This window comes from Seriola aureovittata, chromosome 8, assembly GCF_021018895.1.
Source record: "Seriola aureovittata isolate HTS-2021-v1 ecotype China chromosome 8, ASM2101889v1, whole genome shotgun sequence".
NCBI classification, from domain to species: Eukaryota; Metazoa; Chordata; class Actinopteri; order Carangiformes; family Carangidae; genus Seriola; species Seriola aureovittata.
Genome location: NC_079371.1, coordinates 9,387,358 through 9,407,445, shown reverse-complemented (window position 1 = coordinate 9,407,445; position 20,088 = coordinate 9,387,358). Strand labels below are relative to the sequence as shown.

The 20,088-nt window shown below is 40.4% G+C and overlaps 2 protein-coding genes and 1 long non-coding RNA gene across 3 annotated transcripts; 1 reads left to right on the top strand and 2 right to left on the bottom strand.

The window, feature by feature from the left end:
- Nucleotides 1-924: 924 nt before the first annotated feature.
- grxcr1a (glutaredoxin and cysteine rich domain containing 1 a) lies at nt 925-5,654 on the top strand. The gene is made up of 4 exons (XM_056383217.1): nt 925-1,518; nt 3,086-3,325; nt 3,428-3,493; nt 5,288-5,654. Exons 1-4 carry the CDS (start codon nt 1,114-1,116, stop codon nt 5,465-5,467), a joined length of 891 nt encoding a protein of 296 aa, XP_056239192.1. The 5' UTR covers nt 925-1,113; the 3' UTR covers nt 5,468-5,654.
- A 443-nt stretch (nt 5,655-6,097) lies between these two features.
- Nucleotides 6,098-7,721, bottom strand: LOC130173733 (uncharacterized). The gene is made up of 2 exons (XR_008828481.1): nt 7,606-7,721; nt 6,098-6,872 (listed from the first exon to the last, which is right to left on the bottom strand). It is a non-coding gene; the product is annotated as an uncharacterized LOC130173733 (long non-coding RNA).
- Nucleotides 7,722-8,180: 459 nt separating this feature from the next.
- slc30a9 (solute carrier family 30 member 9) lies at nt 8,181-19,149 on the bottom strand. The gene is made up of 18 exons (XM_056383533.1): nt 19,016-19,149; nt 18,465-18,620; nt 17,946-18,137; nt 17,076-17,123; nt 16,791-16,890; nt 16,416-16,508; nt 16,188-16,270; nt 15,376-15,434; nt 14,740-14,807; nt 13,687-13,845; nt 13,121-13,256; nt 12,996-13,035; nt 12,832-12,903; nt 12,192-12,299; nt 11,861-12,026; nt 10,919-11,048; nt 10,022-10,135; nt 8,181-9,845 (listed from the first exon to the last, which is right to left on the bottom strand). The coding sequence occupies exons 2-18, from the start codon at nt 18,577-18,579 to the stop codon at nt 9,801-9,803; spliced, it is 1,728 nt and encodes a 575-aa protein (XP_056239508.1). The 5' UTR covers nt 18,580-18,620; nt 19,016-19,149; the 3' UTR covers nt 8,181-9,800.
- Between the last annotated feature and the right edge of the window lie 939 nt (nt 19,150-20,088).

Here is a 20,088-nt window from a genome sequence, read left to right as displayed (position 1 = left end):
TTGCCACATTGTTCAGCCCTAAAATGTTGCAAATCTAAAACCATCAATAAAAAAAGATAAAGCACTTAAAGGGTGTTAGTATGAAAATATAACTGCAATAAAACATCTGAGTGTGTTCAAATGAGGTGTAAATAGAAGAGTAAATAATATATAAATGATATAGATTATTAACATACATACACATATGTACAAAGTTCTACAGTCATTCTCTTTGAGGCTGTACTTTGGCACAGCAGTACATTTCCAGACATTTGGTCAAAAGTGTTGGACAAATTCAAATTTTGACCCACTGAGTCAAACGTTATGAGATGAAACATGAATCATGAATGTCTGCACGACGCTGCAAGTAAATGTTGAGATATTTCAGCGGATAAGTGAAGCTTGTGACCTGCTGGTGGTGCTGGTGGAAAGGTCAGGGCTTCATCCTGTGGGAACCATCAATGACTTCACAAAACATCATGACAATCCATGAATAGCTGTGGACCGACATTGCCACTGCTGTGGCTGAACATGATGTAAGGTAATGATGGAGGTTTGTGTTTGTGTGTGTTTGTGCTGTGCTTGCGACACACAAGCTGAGTAGCCTTGGGGTGTTCAGCAGTCTGACATATTAATCACTCATTCATTTTTGTTTTGAATGAAAAACCTTACTTACATTAACAATATGACTGTGATGAATCTCCAAATGTGGCTGATGCAGAAGTTTTTTTTGCCTCAAAGTATCAGCTGTTACTTTGTCCCAAGAGACAGAAATGTTTGTTTGTTTGATTAAAGCATATGAAGTCAGGCCATTAAAAGTCTTCTGTCAAAGCTTTGGTGAAAACTGTGTAAAGTCATGAATAATTCAAAGACAACTATCATTTTACTTGAGATTAGCTTGCTAGGTTGCCATGGTAGGGAAGCATGTATTATTTACTGGCAGTGTGAGTCTGACCGTAAGGCAGTTTACAGGCTCTCAGTCATTTTTAGATCTGTTCAAACGGTGAGGATTAAACGTGGTAGTAATCCATGGGAAGGAAAATAGTGTGCCTGAGCTGCATGCTTACCCCCGAATGAGCAGCACGGAGCCACACTGCAGTGCTGTGGACCATGTAATGTAGCAGAGGGTTGGCAATGGAGGGGACAATGCTGACGGCAGAGCAGGAGAAGCCACAGAAGCGGGTGAGGTTCCGCGTGGCTTCGGGGAACAGTGGACGGGTGCTGAAGGAGATGTTCAAGGATGAGGGGCCTTCAGACTCCCTGGATTCAGACTGCACCAGCAGCTCTGACGCTGAACGGGCCAGTACCCCCTCTACAAGTGGAGACGCACAAGGACCCCTGTATGGATACCTGGGCTCGGAGCTGGATGACAGTGAGTGTGAGCCTGATGATCTGCTCATGTACGCAGGGGCCACCAAGGACTGGATGTTCACCACCAAGAGGGTCAACATAATGAGTAAAAATGGGACTGTGAGGGGGGTCAAGCACAAAGTCAGTGCAGGGCAGACGCTGTTTGAAAACCTTCCCAGTTCCAACAGTGTAAGTACATCTGACTGGGTCTACTCTTATCTAATTGTTTAACATATCCTGTTCATAAAATCACATTTGTTCTTGAATGCTTCCAGCTCTAGTTCCCATCAGTTTGAGTCCTGTCCTCAAGTCTAGTTACAGGTAGCAGCTACATACAGGTGTGTGAAGGGGATAAAAGCTCACAATAGAGGACAAGGTCACAGAACAATTAAAGTTTAATGATGCATTTCGTTAAGTGTTTCAGGAGAAACTAATCAGGTTAATGAATTCTCAGCACTTTGCTTTCTAGTATCCGTGCACAAAGAACTGTTTATTATTCTGATGTAAGTCTTGGCCTGTATGCTGATGCAAAGGTGATGTAAAAGGTCATATTGAAGAAAGTGTTTCTCTGCTGAGAAGTATTAGGTGGAGACAGCGTCACTCTAGACTAGATAAAGCTCCTCATCATGATTAAGTGAGATTATCTCTGTTTTAGGGTGACGTTTAAATGCGTATGAAGGTGAGGCAGCGCAGTCTGGTCCCAAAGGAAAATGTGGGTTTTACTAGTTGTTTTTACCAATTTTATATTCACTTTACATGATCACCATGTTTTTGCAAAGCAGGCAAAAGCCTCTTACATTTGTTAATTTTTTCATTTACTTGCATATATATATATCATTGCATGGTCATGCTGTGCAGAGTTTTCTCAACTCAATCTGCACTTCCACCTGCAATACCATTCAAAGAAAACATAACTTTGACAAATGTAATAAGTGGAATGGACCAGCTCCAGTATCTGAAGTCATTTTCAAATCTTTGCAGAGTAAATTGATTTCAAAACTGTTGAAATAATTGTAAACCACGGGCAGCTGCCTGGAAGGGTATAATGATATAATAAAGTAAAATAATCTAAGGTATACTTTGCAAAATTCTTGAAAGCTATGCAGGTCACACATAATGTGCTGTAAAACAGTTAAAACTTGTCATTTTCTAAAAAAGGAAACTTTTATAAAGGGTTTATAACCCTAATAATAACACACAGCCACCCAAACGCAGGCCAGGGAAGGGTTTAGTTTCCGTATTAGGGATGTCCTGACTTTATCTTAACAAATTATATGTCATTCTTGGCATCACAAATCTATGAGTGTAAAGCCTTTTAAGGCCCGAGTATCACTTCCATACTGTGCTTATTCTGTGACAGGACTTTGTTTTAACCCATGAAACTTTATGGTATCTTTGTGCTTAACATTTTGATTCTCTATTGCTTTGACTATTTCTGACTTGTAAACTTAGAAAAGACCAGGATCATGGTTCAAACTGATTCAAGAACAGGAACCATTTCATTTTGAGTTTGTCAAGGAAGAATTATAAAAAAATGTACCATCAGTATTGACACTACTATTTGTTCTTGCAATTCTCAATGATATGTACAGCACATACTGAAATTTCATGTCATAATCTGCATCATCCTGCTGCTGGGAAGCATGATTTAACCTTTATATAGTTAATCCGAACCTTATGGGTAAAAACAAATAGACAAGGTGAGTGAAATGTGCAGGTATATTAAAGGAAATCTTGTGTTTTCTCCCTCGTGTAGGCGGAACTGTCGCTTGAGTTTGGGCGGATTGTGATCTACACAACAAGTTTCCGTGTGGTGAGGACAACCTTTGAGCGCTGCGAGCTGGTCAGAAAGATTTTCCAGAACCACAGGGTGAAGTTTGTGGAGAAGAACATCGCCCTGGACAGTGAATATGGGAAGGAGTTGGAGGAGCGGTGCAAACGTGTGGGAGAACCTCCTTCATTACCTGTCGTGTTCATTGACGGACACTACCTTGGGGTCAGTTATTACCACTCCTTCCTTATGGGATCTATGTCAGTATCTTGTACATCCCACACTGAGTTCACTAAATATTGACTTTGCATTTACCTTGCTTTGCAGGGTGCTGAGAAAATACTCGGCATGAATGAATCAGGAGAGCTTCAAGATCTTCTGACAAAAATTGAGGTTGGTTTTCATAGTGTTTGTTTTGGAAATTACACAATGAATAATTAATAGTTAATATATGATTTTCCTGTGAATCAGGTTGAGTCAACCACTTGATCTGGCACATATTGATGTTTAATTATTCTTAAAATACCGATTATATTTACAGAACAACGTTATATATGCTTTGTAGCACATGTAATATTAAAGCAATGATTATAAGCGATGATTATAAAGTCATAATAAATTGATGCTTTTGTTTGTCCAAGGCCATTAAGTTGAATACAGTGTAAACAGGAGCAGTCATTTCCCATCACTAGTCATGTCATCAATAAAACAGGAGCAAGCTGCAACGTTAAAGATGCATGCACGTCAATAAGTGACCATCAATAATGGAGGGCTTGTTATTGATTCTGCCTCCAACACATTTGTTCAAACACACCAGCGCAGAGCACATCGCTCTGTGGTACGAACTGAGATTGTGTGAACTATTTTTATGTTTCACACCGAGCTGCAGCAACGTCAGTCACACAGGCACTGGCCTTTTCTCAGGCCTTGGCTGTAATTTGGAGTTTAGACTCAGCAAAAGTCTTCATAACCGAAAGCAGTGTGATGACATTTACGTCATGCATCCCACTCACTGCAGGCTGTTAAAAAAGTATGCCGCTCTGAAAGGTCATGCATTCACTAATCAGTCTAGAACTGGCCTTCAACATGACTTGGGTTTACAGCAAATCTGCAGTTATTACCCCCAAACAAATCCCAATTTGGAAAGGAAGTTGTCTTTAAAATAATAGTTTGACATTTTGGAAAACATGCTTATTTGCTTTGTTGCCAAGCATCCGATGAGAAGATTGACATTACTCTCCTGTCTGTTTGCTTAATATGAAGCTACAGCCAGGGGACGCGTAGCTTTGTTTAGCTTAGCTTAGCTTAGCACAAACACTGGAAACAGAGGGAAACAGCTAGCATGGCTCAATCCAAGAGTGACAAAATATCTACCAGCACCTCTGAAGCTCATTGATAAACATCTAACAACGTGTTTGTTTAATCCAAGCAAAAACCAAAGTGTGAAAATGACCAGTTGTGGTTTTAGTGGGAGTTAATGCTGCATTCGTCTAATGTTGATGGGAAGAACAGAAAAACCTTCTGTTCCATTTTGCCACAATAGTTGACATTCCAGTTGTGGCTCAGGAGGCAGAGCAGGACGTCCATTAATCAGAATAGTGAAATTGCCATCAATTTATCATCAGTGTGTGAGTGTGTGTGTGTGATAGAAAATTGTTGAATGTATAGAAAAAGCACTGTCTGAATGTATGAGTGAATGGATGAATGTGGCTTGTAGTGTAAAGAGCTTTGAGTGGTCAACAAGACTAGAAAAAGTGCTATATAAGTGCAGTCCATTTACTATTTACCATAACTGTGGTTCTCACCAAACAGGAGATGTGGGTGCTGTCAGACATTCCCACTATCTCTTTGGATGGAGGAAGGCTAGCTGTTGCCCCCTGTTTCCAGTCATTACGCTAAGCTAAGCTAACTGGCTGATGACTGTAGTTTAATATTTCTTGTACAGACATGAAAGTGTTATTGATTTTCCCATTTTACTCTTGGCAAAGTGAGAGACACTACGCATTTTAAGTTTCAAGTTAGTTATGCAAACCAAATTAAGCTGATTTAAACCCCTATTGGCTTTAGGAACAGAGAGAAAACAAACCCTAATTTGTCTATCAGACAGATATTTTGGGTGTCATTACCTAACGTTGGATTTCTTATAGAAGGTGTTAAAAAAAGCCTGTCATCTATTCCTTTCCCTAGAGGGTACAGCATCCCCAGACGTGCCAGACCTGTGGAGGCTTTGCCTTCATCCCATGCCCAACGTGCCATGGCAGCAAGATGTCCGTGTTTCGCAACTGCTTCACGGATTCCTTCAAAGCCCTAAAGTGCACTTCCTGCAACGAGAACGGCCTGCAGGCCTGTGTGAGCTGCAGCCAGTGAGGATGTAATGTGCCTGACCCAACATCCTTATTCCCTCCTCGAGGACCTTACACAGGAACCTGAACTGGACTGCAACACAGGCAGTGAAATGAAACACAGCAGAACTCTTCTTCCATGGCCATTGTTAGTTAAAAAAAAGAAAAAAAAAGAAAGAATTTGTAATAAATAAAATCTGTGAATTTGTGGATTTGGCAGTGATGCTATCAATGTATTGAATCTTTAGTTTAATTCATAGATTGAATGTTAATTATTTATGATCGAAAATCAATTCAGGTTTCTCTTATTAGGATTACTGCAAAGGTTTCTGTCTGCAGACACGTCTGTACACTGAGGAGTCATGAACTAGTTCCACCTGTGGTAAACTTAAGCTTGTTAGCTAATTAGTGAGGTGGCTCCTTCATTGACAATGCTCTCATCACTAATCCCATATCAGGCAGAGTTGAGGATAACGGACACTCAGGACAGAGAGGGAAAGTTAAGGGCTCAATTTGCAGCCAGTAGAAGGTCTGAAACTGGACCTTTGTTCTCTGTGGAGCAGCAGACCTCATTCAACCCTTACAGGAAGATTTAACATTTATAGGGAGGTATTATACGCACACAGGTACATTCACATAAATCAAAGAAAACAAATTCATTTCAAATGTTTTAATAATACATTACACATTTCTGGTCTCTCAACATATAGGAACATACAATCATATTCAGTGGCCCACTCAGCCCCAGTTTGTGGTGCTCATGAACATTCAAGTCACAGAGCTACACACTGATGATCTGAAAAATAATCCCTCTGTGAAGGAGAGCAGCGGTAAGCGTTCACACCAAACTGTCAGAAATAGCCAGGTTTTTATTTTTGGGGATTCGTAACTCTGTGATTCAAATGTAATGCTCATACATGAGATGCACAAACTGAGGCTGATCCAGAAGTAGCACAGTGCAGTGTAACTAATTGGTTCAATAATGTATTGGCTGCTAAAGGATGTAGGTTTGCATTGAATAATTCAACCCAAGGAGAACTTAGTGTGTTCCGTTTTTTTTCTTTCACCGTAAAAAGCAGAACATTTCAGTGTCTGACTGCATCAGCATGAGAATTAATAGAGGAGTCACTCTATTGCCAACAATTCGTGCAGGTCACATGCAGTTTAAACGGATGATGTCATTTGCTGGCAGCTATCCAGGGGGTCCGGGAAACGCAGCGGCCGAGCAGCTCAACTCTCTACGCTGTCATAGCCCTGTACAATGCTGCTTGAACATGATAAGACAAGGCAGCACTGTAAAGAGGCTAAAAGCGTAGAGCAGGGTGGAAGTGGAGGTGGTGATGATGATGGTGGTGGTGCTCATCCGCCATGTAGACTTTTGTCTTGCCAGCACTTTACCTGGATTGTTCTAGATGCTCCAGCACCTGTGACTGAAACAGCAATCAAATCGATCATTAAGAAAAAGTAGGAAACATACGCACGCGCGCGCGCGCACGCACACACACATACACAGAGATGGTGCGTAAAGCATAATAAAGGTTAATGAGTTTAGGTTTTCTGCATGGGTAATGGGAGGTGATTACACTGCTGCACTAAAACTCGTTTCTTTAATTCAATTCCGCACCGAAGAATAATGGGGACTCGGGAATTGATAATCACAGACTTGTGGTGATGGAGGGGGGTTGGGGTTGCATGAAAATCTGAGACTCCAACTGTGCAGGTTGACTGCGCCCCCATCTGTAGGCTGCTGGAGATGAAAATATTGGAGAGGGAAAAACAGGATGCATCGAAAAATATCACAAAATCAGTCACATTTTTCAAAGTAGCTCACATTATCTACCAGGTAATGAGAGTGAAAGCAGCGATGTGATGTGCAGAAGGCTGCGGAAGGACTGGAGATGTGTTTGGTTTATCTCCAGACGTGACAGGCGCGTCTCGACGCATGTTTCTTTTATAACGAGCCAAATGAGCCAGAGGATCTGGTTGTGTTTTTTTTTTTTAATGAACGTGCACAAGCGACCCTTTCTTTCTCTAAGGAGACATGAAAGGAAACGAGATGGGCAGTGGCACTGGTACAACTGACTTGGGAATGGTATGACGAGACATGACACTGATATGCGCGCAACACCCATGATGTGAAGACAACATTCAATGGTCAAAAACCTGCAATGGAGTTTGTCCGCATTGTCTCCGCTCTCCGGGCTCGGCGAAAAATTATTTCAGTCGAGTAGTCTAGCGTGGTCCGGCCGCGATGCTGTGCGTAATGTTTTGAATGGTCGGTCAATGCGCAGACTGGTTGGGAAATGACTGTTTTTATTGACGTCAGCGTACAGGCTAGTGCCCCCCCCCCCCCCTCCCCCTCTCTCATCCCTACAACTGCACCATCTAATGGACTTGGGTTTACATTCCAGTCAACCAGCTGAGCTTTAAACAGGAAACAGGCCTCCCATCCCAAACATCGAGGCGTGAAAATGTCCCTCTTTACTGCTCCAGATGTGGGCAAATGCAGAAAGATCTTTAGTGGAGGGTCAGTCATTCTTCCTTTAGTGCAACAGCCCAGACAGGAAGCTTGAAGCTCCTACTAGACCCCAAACATCTGGAGTGAGAACGAGACCAGGCAATGATGCCTTCCATAATATAATCACATAATATACATAACGGCATGATGTCATATGGCAAAATGTAAAAAAAAAAAAAAAAATAGAAAGAAAGAAAGAAAGAAATCCACATGCATGACAGAAAAGGAAAGCAAAATATTTTAATAAATTATTTCAAATTTATTCCAACTCCTTCAGCAGTGGCAACATTGTTATAACCAAAGGTAAATATTACATTATTAACACCTTCAAAAATATATATCCACCCTCCCAATAATGATGAAATGACTCCAGCCCACCTCCTGTTCAGCAGACAGGTGTGTCTCGTGCAGCTGGGACTGTGTGCTGACCGTAGATTCAGAATGAAAACAAAAGCACAATCAGTATATACTGTGTTTTAAAACAGATCTTTCAGCAGAAACACTACAGAGCAGGAGATTATTTACTTTGGTATTTTGGTACACGTACTGTACAGGGTGACATCCTGAATGATTAAAACAAAGCCATTTTAATGTTGACACGTGATTAAAACCTGTTTGTTTGGTACCTTTTTTCTCATCATCGGCCGCTTATTTACACTGAGTGGATCTGAGCGTGTCCTCCAGTACTTTGGAACAATCATCTGCTGATCAGCTGCCGAACTCACGAGACAAAATTAACTACACCTCAAATTTGGAAAGCATCAAAGTTTGGAGTGTGGAGCCAGCAAAGAGAGAAGGCAAGTGACAAGAGAACAGATGCCACTGACTATAACATCATTTCATGGTGTGGAAGGATGTTTACACTTCTCATTTCACCTTCTGCAAAGATAAACATGTCCAATAAATGGTTATTTAATAGATTTGTTAGTTAGACTTGTCAACTTGTCTTTGTAATATCACAGGAATATGACAACCTGTTTTCTAATAGGTTTTTCTTTCTTTTTTTTGCTTAAGCTGATGCTCCTTAAGTGCTACTGTATTAAACATCAGTTCACTCCTCAGCTCTATCATACAAATCAAAAAAGTCTCAACACCTTTTACTTTGCATATTTTTTCTGTAATTGCAATAAAATCTATTCATCACAAATTCTGTCTTTATTAGAGAAGCTGCAGCAGCATCGTGCCATCTTAAGCTCATCACTTTTTACATTAAAAGAAAAAAAAAATCTATTATTGTCTAGCAATTAAATAAGTCTAGTTTGAATATGTAGCTCTCAGGTTTCCTTTGTACTAATGAAGGCAACACTATCACTGTGGTTCAAGCATAACATTAAAGTAAAGTACAAGTATAGTTAGTGATACTGGTCCTTTTGTGTGATCTCGTTTTTTGAAGCAGACATGTTTTCAACCAAATCCAGACACATTCATGGAGGAATGTGAGTTCAAGCAAACAACCAGAGGACTAAACTGTTGTATCTGTGTGAACTGCAACACAGATTTTAATTTCTCTTCAAATTCAAGGAGACTACTGAGAGTCCTTAGTCTTTAGCCAGAAACACTCACACTTGAATGTGTGTGAGCGGATCTCTGGCAGGTTGAACTCTTGTTTATCGCTACATGAAGTTTAAGCAACACAAAGACAAGCCGATCATTGTTCAGACATTGTCCTTGTGTGAGATTCTGGACTATTCTACAGTAAGACTTGATGACTTTGTGCAGAGACGGATCCTTGTTTTGAAGAGGTCAGGATGGGAGGCAGATTGTGGAGGTGGACTCAGTCCTCCTCTCACCTTTTCTTCTTGATGCAGCAGGATGTGCCCTCAGCAGAGACCAGGAAGTATTATAGTATCTCCAAGTCCACGTGACGAACCTCTGGGTTACGTTGCTATGGAGGAAAGAAACAGAGTTACATACGAATCTGTCTGGCAATGCTTACAAAATGTCTTTGATATGCAGATAAATTCCAGCAAATATCCAACCTGAAATAGTAAAAAAAAGAGTTTCTAGATATATTGTAGCATCAGACGGACAACAATTTGGATGAGTTTAATGTTTCAGTACCTTGAGTTCTTTCTCCAAACGGTCCACCTCAGCTCCCAGGGTGTCAATGATGTTCTCCCCGTGTTTCAGCATGAAGTTCTCCAGCTCCTCGGGGGTCTTCACCTGCTGAATGTCCTGCAGAGACAGAAAAGCACACACTTAACTGTTGCTAAAGATACAGGTAAACCTCCTGGATGCCAGAAACACACAAAGAAATAAATCCTAACAAAAGAGCTTTTGCAGAAAAAAGTCTCAAGAAAGCAGTTAACCAGCTTAAACAACAGAAATTACGTCAGTTTGTCCAAATTCCTGTTTATTAAAATTAATATTTAACAGCTCGATTTGATCTGAAGCTGAATCAGGAGGCAACAAATTTAATCCTTAAACCTCTGTAAACGTTCTCTGTGCAAGTGGAGACCAGTACACAATTCTGTCACACTCAAATACGGTACATTTCAACAAAAAAACAAAGCATTTTCTAATGATATGAAAGTGGCAGTTTGTTTACAAAGTAACAGTTGTAGCAAAAACACTGAATCCGAACCATAGATACAAGAAACTGTGTTAACGGCAGTGTGATTAAGTTTCTTTTAGTACTGGGGAGCAAATCTATTGTAACAGTAATAATGTAAAGGTAAATTATGACATTTTCTTCAGCTTACAACTGTCCCTGAGGCACACACAAGGAAAATAAAAACTCTGTGGTTTAGCATCACTGTTCATGTGTCTGCCTTTAACCAACAACTCCAGAGCAACAAGTACAGTAGGAGTCTTAATGTATTTCATGTTTAATACCACCCACATCACATTAAAAAGGAGAGAGTGGAAATACTAAAGAAAACAATGAAGAGCGATGCAGTTTTCAGCAGCATATGTAAAAATATTTGCACCAAATTGCGTAAACCAATAAAAACTTACATTAAGGATTTGTTCAATGTCTTGTTTTTCCAGATATGACCGTGTCACAACTCGGCCATCAAAGTCAACTTCAGCCTTGAAGCGCACTTTACTAAGTCCCATATCAGTGGCCTTCACGTCGTGGATGGCCCTGCTCAAAACAAAATAAAGCATATGAGGAAAACTCCAGGGGATGCAGGTAGAAAAACAACAACAAAACAGCTCCACTGAACATTACAGTGGATTTCAGCTAGAACACAAAGTCTTCATAATGTAATGTGCAAAGCTCCTCAGCTCCTAGAATGAAATGTACAATGAAACTGATGACAAACAGGTTATCTGCAGATCTTAAAAAGTTAAAAAGGGATTAGTCTTTACAAAAGTCTTTTAAAAAAAATTCTAGCACGCCTTGGCCAGAAATGTTAATTATAAAATGTTTCTGTATGTGATTTTAGCAAAACTGTCTGGAAAATCTCCAGTACCATAAATCTAGACCTCCGTTAGTAAAACTATTATTATTAGGAATTATTGTTATATACAGCTGGGAAGAAGTGACAAAAAAGCTATGGAAATGTCAATAAATTCCTAAATAATTTTGGGCCATATCATCCCTGCTGGCTGTCACAGATATCTTTCAGTGCGACTACATTTGTTTTATTAAAAAGACCTTTAAATGTCTTAAATTTAACTTGGTGAACAACAGACAGAGGTATTGTACTCTGTGAACAGCTGGCCCTGAAGACATTCACATATGAAGACCAGTAAATACCAGGTGGTCTCTTTGAGGCCTGAATGTTGGCCATTAACTGTAGTACACGTAACGTCACTGTTAGACCATGTGGACGGGCTCACCTAGTGGTCGGTGGATTTATTTGTATTCACATGAATGATTCTGGACTTGACATCAACAACACCTGCATGATGTGTGTGTGTGTGTGTGTGTGTGTGTGAACATTTACTGACCTTACAGCGGGGTCGTTTTCCAGGAACTCTGTAAGCTTCTGTACACGTTCAGCCTGTATGGAGCGTCCAATCAGGGCCTCTGTGTTAGTATAGATGAGGAAGGCTGAGACGGCTCCCAGCAGTGTGCCCACACCAAGAGAGCCCAAGCTGTCATAGTACGGGTTACCTGGAACAACACACACAGAGCCGGAGAGAGGAAACCGAAAGAAAGGAAATCAGCAAAAGCAAATTATCTTGAGAGAAATTTATCAACCAACTAAAGACTAATAATAATTGGGATAATAGAACAGATTGAACAGTGTGAACAATGCCTCCATGTTTTTTTGTTTACCAGTGAGTGAGGTGAGCCCCATGCAGCTAGCAGCCAGGATGACTCCTAATACAGCAGCTGCGTCCTCCAGCAGCACCACGTTAGTACTGGGGTCTCGACTCTGCATTACTGCACACACAAAACAATGCAAGACCACATTTACACCTGAAGCAGCTTGTACCCACGTTACACCAGTTTGGGATTTATCCTCATAACATTCAATGTGAGAAATGTGTCCTTAGCCACAGGATGGCTATCTGATTTCCTACTGTCCTTCACAATATGGAAATCAACTTGACCTGCTGGACACTGTGACAGAAAACCCCTGGTTTCATTTTACTCCAGAGGTGAGTCTAACCAAGCCATGAGCCATTCCTGGCTCCAGTACAGAGATCATACAGTGTGTTTCGCTTGGAGAAACATCTCTATTTACACTTGGCCATCTTGCATTCAGCCTTTTAAAAAAAGCACCATCATATTTGATTTCAGCAAATTCAACTCAGTCAGAATTCAATTCCTCTCCCCTGCATCTTCAGGATGTTTTACCTGCAGTATGTAATGTAGATACGTGGTAAATAAACTGATATCTGATCACTACACACAATGCCAGGTGTAAATAGCATTCAATGCATTTGATGAGACAGATTTTAGTTGTTCATACCATATTCATAAAAAGACAGTTCATGCTGTTGGGCACTCTTCCTTATCTCATTGACGGCTACTAGTAACGTGGCTGAGAAAGAAAAACAGAAGATGTTAAAGTACAAACTGCAGAATCCCAGTCAAAACATCATTGAAGCCTATTAGTTAATTTTTATAACCCACCTCCTTCAGACACCAGAGAACCTGCCAAAATACAGTAAGCCTAGAACATAGAAACACAACATTGTGGATCATTATTATCCTTTATACACCTTGTATGACAGACAAAAGTTGATCCAAACACTCACCCATAACAGTGATTCAATGGGCTCCGGGTGCAGCAATCCCATGATACCATGGTACCAAGAGAGGCCTGCTCCCATCATAAAAATACCCACACCACTGATGAGGGAGGCGATGTAGCGCATGTTGGAGAATCCATACCTGGAAAACACAGAAGGGCTCTATCACAGCTGACATTTCAGCCACCATTATTTTGTTAATTACACATACTTTTGCATGTGATGCTCTTTGCAAAGGATTAAAAGTTACATCTGCAAAGTTGTCATGTAGATTTTCACAAGGCATTGTGTAACGAAAATGCTGTTCTGCTAAATTAATTCACTGGAAGCCATCGGGAGTCAATCTGAGGAGGAGTCTGAATAAGTAGAAAAGTACTGTGGTGGCAATGTTATGTTAAAATTATGTCACTGAATTCAATATTGACAAGCCAGTAATAATACCAGTAATGAAGTTAAATTCATTTCTCTATGTTACTTCTACTCTTTGGTGCTGTGATGACTGAATATCCTTTGGGCTCGGCTCAACTTCCTGCCATCTACTTTTCAGTAGTATAGTAAGGTGTGGTGCTTACGGGTGCACTGCGTCCGGGTTGCGGACAGACTGGCTGATTCCCAGGGCGAGCAGACCCTGGTTGCAGGTGTCAGCCAGAGAGTGGATGGCCTCGGAGAACATGCTGGCTGATCCAGTGTAGACCCATGCCAGGAGTTTGAAGAAGAAATTCAGCCCATTGCTGAGGAGAAAGAAAACAAGTGGATGTAGCACTTAGACAGTGATGACAAAGTTCCTATTTTACAGATTTATCTATTGGCTTGTACAAGACATTGAAACATAGTTCACTACCTAATAATGTGGCTGTTCGAGTGTAGACACACTTAGCAGTGACAGCCAAATCATAAACAAATGATGACATAGCTGTGCTAGCATACGCAGTCCTGACAGCTGTCACATTGCCAAAGATCAGATATGAATCAGATTTAGGATCACATTTGCAGGTGGCCCAGATCTGATATGAAAAAAGAAGCCAACTGAATTTACAACAAACAGTTACTCTTATTTATGATTATGTAACTTTTCTCTTTTAGTGCAAAATTTGCAGAAACTGATTCACAGCTTTTACACCGAGACTGGACTTCTCCTGTAACGAGCATTTAACTAATTGAGTCCTGTGAGTCTTTGTGCACACAGAATGACAGAAACGGTCTGCTGCTCATGTGACTGCACATGTCCTCTAACACAATCATCCTAATCCAATAGGCTGCAGGACCTCATGTGAGACGTCCTAATACAAATTTCTACATCTTTTAGATCTTTACTGTTGAACGTCAAAACCTTCTTTAAAACAAAAAGTCACAAGTGACTGTACATGTACTGTCCACATAGAACAGTATGTGGTTTGCACTTTTACAACAAAGATTTTTGTTCAGTCTCTCAAACGGTACACTCCGATACTTATCCGACATAGCGTATGTAGTAACCCTGCTGAGAACGGACTCGTAGTTTCTCTCTCTAATCCAATACCTCCCACTGTGTCCTACAGCTAAGTAAAGTCACTGAGTACAGACAGATCTCAAAACAAAACCAAACAGCACTGGGGGTAACTCAGGGTGAGAGTACGAAAACTTACATGCAGATAGCGACCATGACCACCTTTCCTGGCCCTTGCAGAAATGTTGCCCTCTTGCCTGATCGAGGCTTTATGAGACAAAGAAATGCAAAAAGCAAAGTGTAATTCTGATTATTATAAAGTCAAAAAAGAAACACGTTTGTCAATGAGTGCAGAGATGGGGGCGCTCTAATATTAATCAAACAAATACTGGTTGTGTTCCTGGTAAAACAAAACGATTTAGAAATGGGCTTCAGACAAAACATAAACAAGTTGTTGATTTCCTGTCCTGTAGTCGCTATGCAGTTTATGCAGTTGACTTTATCTGATGAAGTATACTGTGGGGATACTCTGCGAAAACAAGCCAGCAGAGTATAGAATATACAATGCCAGAGGAGTACAGGACAGTACAGTATTGAAATAACATCAGCATCGTACAGTAAAGAGGGGCACTTTATGAATGACAGATAATGACACTGTCATATAAATGCAGTGACCTCTGTAACAGGGACAAAGGTCACGCAGCACCACCCGCTGTTGTCAGGGCAACATGGTAACAGGACTTCCCACATTACTTTCTCTTTCACATCTAAGACATGACTTGGAGACTTGATCATATTATTAAACTTAACGGCCACCAATAATCAAAGTGCTCACCTTGGTGTTTCCCCAGAAGTCTTTGTATTCTTTCAATAACTGTTGATTCCGAAAAATGTCTGGAAGACACAAATAAAAGATGTCAAAAAGTTCACAGATCAAAAAAAAAAAACCATCAAAAACCGCTGAGAAACAATAAGGTATGGTTATATCGATAAGTTAAACAAACATTCACATTTCTGCAACTCTAAAAATATGAGTTGAGCTTGGTTTGAACAGATCCACATTTGGGAGACACACTTATTTAGAGCTGCAATGATTAGTCGTTTAAGTCACTATGCAAGCAAAAATTCCCAAATTTGATGAGTCAATGTCCCCAATGTGAGAATTTGCTGCTTTTCTTTGTCATATATCACACTAAATCATATACTTTGTTGGTCTGACAAAACAAGACAATTAATGACAACACCTTGTTGTCTAGGAAATTTTTTTCGGACTAAACAATCGATTAATCAAGAAAATAATTGCCAGATTAATCGAAAATAAAAATGATCATTAGTTAAAGCCCTACACTAGTTCGCTTTCTTGCAGAGTCAGATGAGAAGACTGGTACCACGCTCATTTCTCCAGCATCCGTTTAGCTTAGCTTAGCACAACAGACTTGAAACAGGGGGAAACAGCTAGCCTGGTTTTCTCCAAAGGTAACCTTTCCTCTAAATCGCACTGATTAATGGAGCTTCTCATCTGCCTCTTTGTCAGAAAGTAAATAAGAGTATTTCTCAAAACACTGAAATTCTGCTTTGAGATAAAATATTCAGCATTAATGCAAATTCAAAAAGATCCACATGCAGCCAGAAAAATTAAAAACCTACTCTCTTGGTACTCTCTCTCCACCTCTTTCCTGAGTTTTCTCTCTCGAGCCAGAGCTTCATGGCTTCCCCACACGTCTAGTGCTCTAATAGTCACAGACAGAGACAAATGAAACAACAACAGTTAGAGAATACAGCAATGAAAACTGGTGGTTTGAGCAATAATTTGTTGTTGTTATTGTGTGTTCTTAATAGCTCTGAAGGTGCAAAGAAGAAGGGTGGAGAACTAACTTGGCCTCGACGTCTGATCGCAAGAACACAGTGAAAGCCTCTGTGTCATCGTGGGGGCTGCGTCTTCGGATCTTCCGAAGTTGCTCCAGATCGCTGTGAACACATGAGGCGAGGGGGTAAGAAAAAGATGTAGAAAGACGTGTGTTAAACCATATTAGGCATGGCAGCCTCACATTAGTTAATCACAACAGCATGTTTACTGATTAACTCAGAGGAATTTGTTCTGTGGTTGTGGTATGCCAGCATCTCAGCTTGCACTGAACAGACGTATGAGTATTTAATACCATTCATTCAGCTGAGCATTGACAGACAGTTTAGTGTTGCTGTATACATTAAATTAAACGTAACACAGTTACTTTGGGGAACATGAGTTACCTTGGTTTGAGGCAGAATTCATTCATGGCTCTGACTGCAGTGATGAAGTTGTTCTGAGTGTACTTGGGTCCATATTCCCTTTTCTTCAGGACTGCCCGAACTGCATATGACAACAGAGAAAAATTAATGAAACAGGATTTTTATCTGTACTCAGTAGTCCTCACTCAGCTGCAAGCCAACATCTCACACCCACATTCTGAAGAAGATGGTAAAAATACAAGGTGAAGGTGGGGACTATCATCTAAAATGAGTTTCATGTAAAGGACGCACATATGTTGTTATTACCTTTCACTTGAATTGTCTCAGCTTTAGTCAGACCCTGAGGCATGAAACCTAGACAGACAGAAATAAGTGAATCAACAATCAAGCTAAGAATTTTATAAGTGCAATATTCATGGCTGTAGTCAGCTGGGGCAGCAGCATCAGAGCCAGTGACACCAACAAGTTGACCAAATTTATCAGGAAACGCTGACTCTGTGCTGAGAGCTTCTCTGGAGTCTTTGAAGTTGGTTGTGGAGAGGAGGATGCTGTACAAACTGTTGAACGTCATTGAGAGCATCTCGCCTCCCCTCCACGACCTGCTGGTCAAACAGTTTCACTTTCAGTACGAGACTTATTCAGCTCCACTGTGACAAAGAAAGAAAAAGGAACCCATTCCTGCCATCTGCCATCACTCTGTATAATGACTGTCGGCTGTGTTGGGACTTCTATATTATATTTAGGCATGTAGACATGGTCAAGACACTTTGGGCCCCTTAGTAACAACTGAGCATCGTTTAAACGCCACAGCCTACCTATATATATATATATATATATATATATATATATGTATAAAATATATCCAGTATGATATATTACTACCATTGTACAGTATAGCTATCTATCTATCTATCTATCTATCTATCTATCTATCTATCTATGAATGGGAGCAAAAACAATTATATTTGATCAGAAGTAAACTACTTTGTGGGAGATTTTGACATTTTCCTAAACATGTCGTCTTCCCAGAACTGTTTTCTGGGGTTTGTGTTGACACAGAATGTGAAAGGACAACAATTTTAAAAGAGCAAATAGTAAATACAATGCACACAAAATATCTATGAACAGACAGACATTGAATATATATATATATATATGGAAACATTGGTTTATCACCTAATGAGGATGGGGTGGCTTTTGCAGCACCGGACTTTTCTGCTGATGGAGCATCACCTGATGCTGATTTTGGAGGACCATCCTTACTGTTGCCAGAGGTAGAGTAGAACTGCACCTTGCCCGGACCTAAAGAAGCAACTCTGCAGTCCGGAAGGCTGAACCACAGGGTGTGTATGCCTCCGCTCTGCCAACCTGTGCAACACAATGTTCAATGAGTTTACGCCTTTTTCCTCAGTTCCACTGTTAGCAAACCAACACCAGGGTTCAAGAGAAACTATTACATTCATTATCAGTTAATCTGTTGATGAATCGCTTTGACTGTAAAACAATGTCTGTCACAAGTTCGACATAAACGACTATTCAATCATTAAAATAGTATATACTAAAATGTAATCATTTGTTATTGACCGACTAATCCATTAATCAACTAATCGCTTCAGCAAAGTAGCAAGCATCATATCGTGTAACAGATGTGACCGTAGCTAACGTCTACTAGCCCCTGGATATGAGCCTCCTCACCGTAGCACAGCTGGGGGAACCTCGGGCTTGGGGTCCGTTGTGACAGGGACGCCCTGTGCTGCAAGGAGACCCTGCAGAAGACATGCCATGGTCTGTGGGCCAGGCTGGGGAACATCCTCGGTGTAGCGGAGCTCGGCACTGAAGAGCAGGAACTCCCTATGCAGAGTCACAGACAGCCGGTCAACTGTACAGTGTTAGCAGCCCGCTTGTCACTTAAACCCAGTTCAGACAGATTAACACCGAGACATCGCCTCTCCGCATCTTACAGTATCATCAATTAGAACATTTAACATTGGCTACAAATAAACTCAAATGTTGACCACACCTGACACCTGTCTCTAACTGAAATGGTTGTCATTGATAATCACTCGGCTGGTCAACTAATGCCTCTGCCGGCTAGCGCTGACGCTGCTACAGCTACATAGCCCCGTAGGCTAACATCCTTAGCTGCTGCAAGTAACAAGTCCTGTTTAGCATTCTACTTTACTCAAAAACAACTGCAACTGACTAGTAGGTAGATTTCAATCATATTATTCAGAAAAAGCCAATACCTTTCTATGGTGATGTTTGTTCTGCATAATCTGTGTCCATTTTAAGAATCTATGACCAAGCTGATGTCAACGTACATAGGGTAACTGCTACAAACAGACACACGTGACCTGTGACACCTAACTGACGTTGACGCTGTTCTCGTGAGAGCGTAATTGGTTTCCGTGTTCTGTCAACTTCTATCGCGATGGTCCGTGCATGAAGTATAATTCTTTTGCAGTTGTTCACATTGTACAGTGAAAAATGCCAGCTTGGGGGGTATTTCCTAATATCATTGTCCTACTTGTGCTAAGTGCAAATGTATGTTGATGTTTGTGAGCTCGTTCTTCATTAGCCAATGCTGCCTAAACGCTTTTAACGCTTTGCGTATCTTATACAATGAAAATTGAACAAGGAAGTCGAGAGCCGGAAACAAAAAGAGCTCGCTTTCAAAGTAAAGGTTGCGCGTTTTGAATAAGTGTGTTGCAGTGGTCAATTTAAGGAGAGCTAAGCTAAGTAAATCCACAAACTGATTAAATAATTAGTTTTTTTCCGCTTGCCCGCAACTGATCGGGAATAAATTTCCAATAAACACTGGAATTATTAAAGGGTCTTACGATTCATGTATGTAGCTATTCATCAATTTATTAATTTGATTAGGTGTTGATTGCTTTAATCTTTTATTTTGAGTGAACATTAAAGGCTATATATATATATATATATATATTTGAGTGAACATTAAAGGCTATATATATATATATATATATATATATATATATATATGTGTGTGTGTGTGTGTGTGTGTGTGTGTGTGTGTGTGTGCGCGCACACAATTGCTGTGTGCAGGTCACCATTCACTCTTCATTCTTCTTTCTAAAGGTGGTGGGGAGATAGGTGAGAGGTAGGTTCCGATATATTTATTTATATACTGTCTATGGTTCGATATGGTTTGAACAATACAGTTGACAAATTAAAGAAATAACAAGTTAAAGTGTAATAAGGTAAGTAAGGTGTTGAGCCAAAACCGCTTCAGTGGTTAAACTGGGTTGAGATCTGGTGACTATAAAGGCCACAGCATATGATTCACATAATTTTC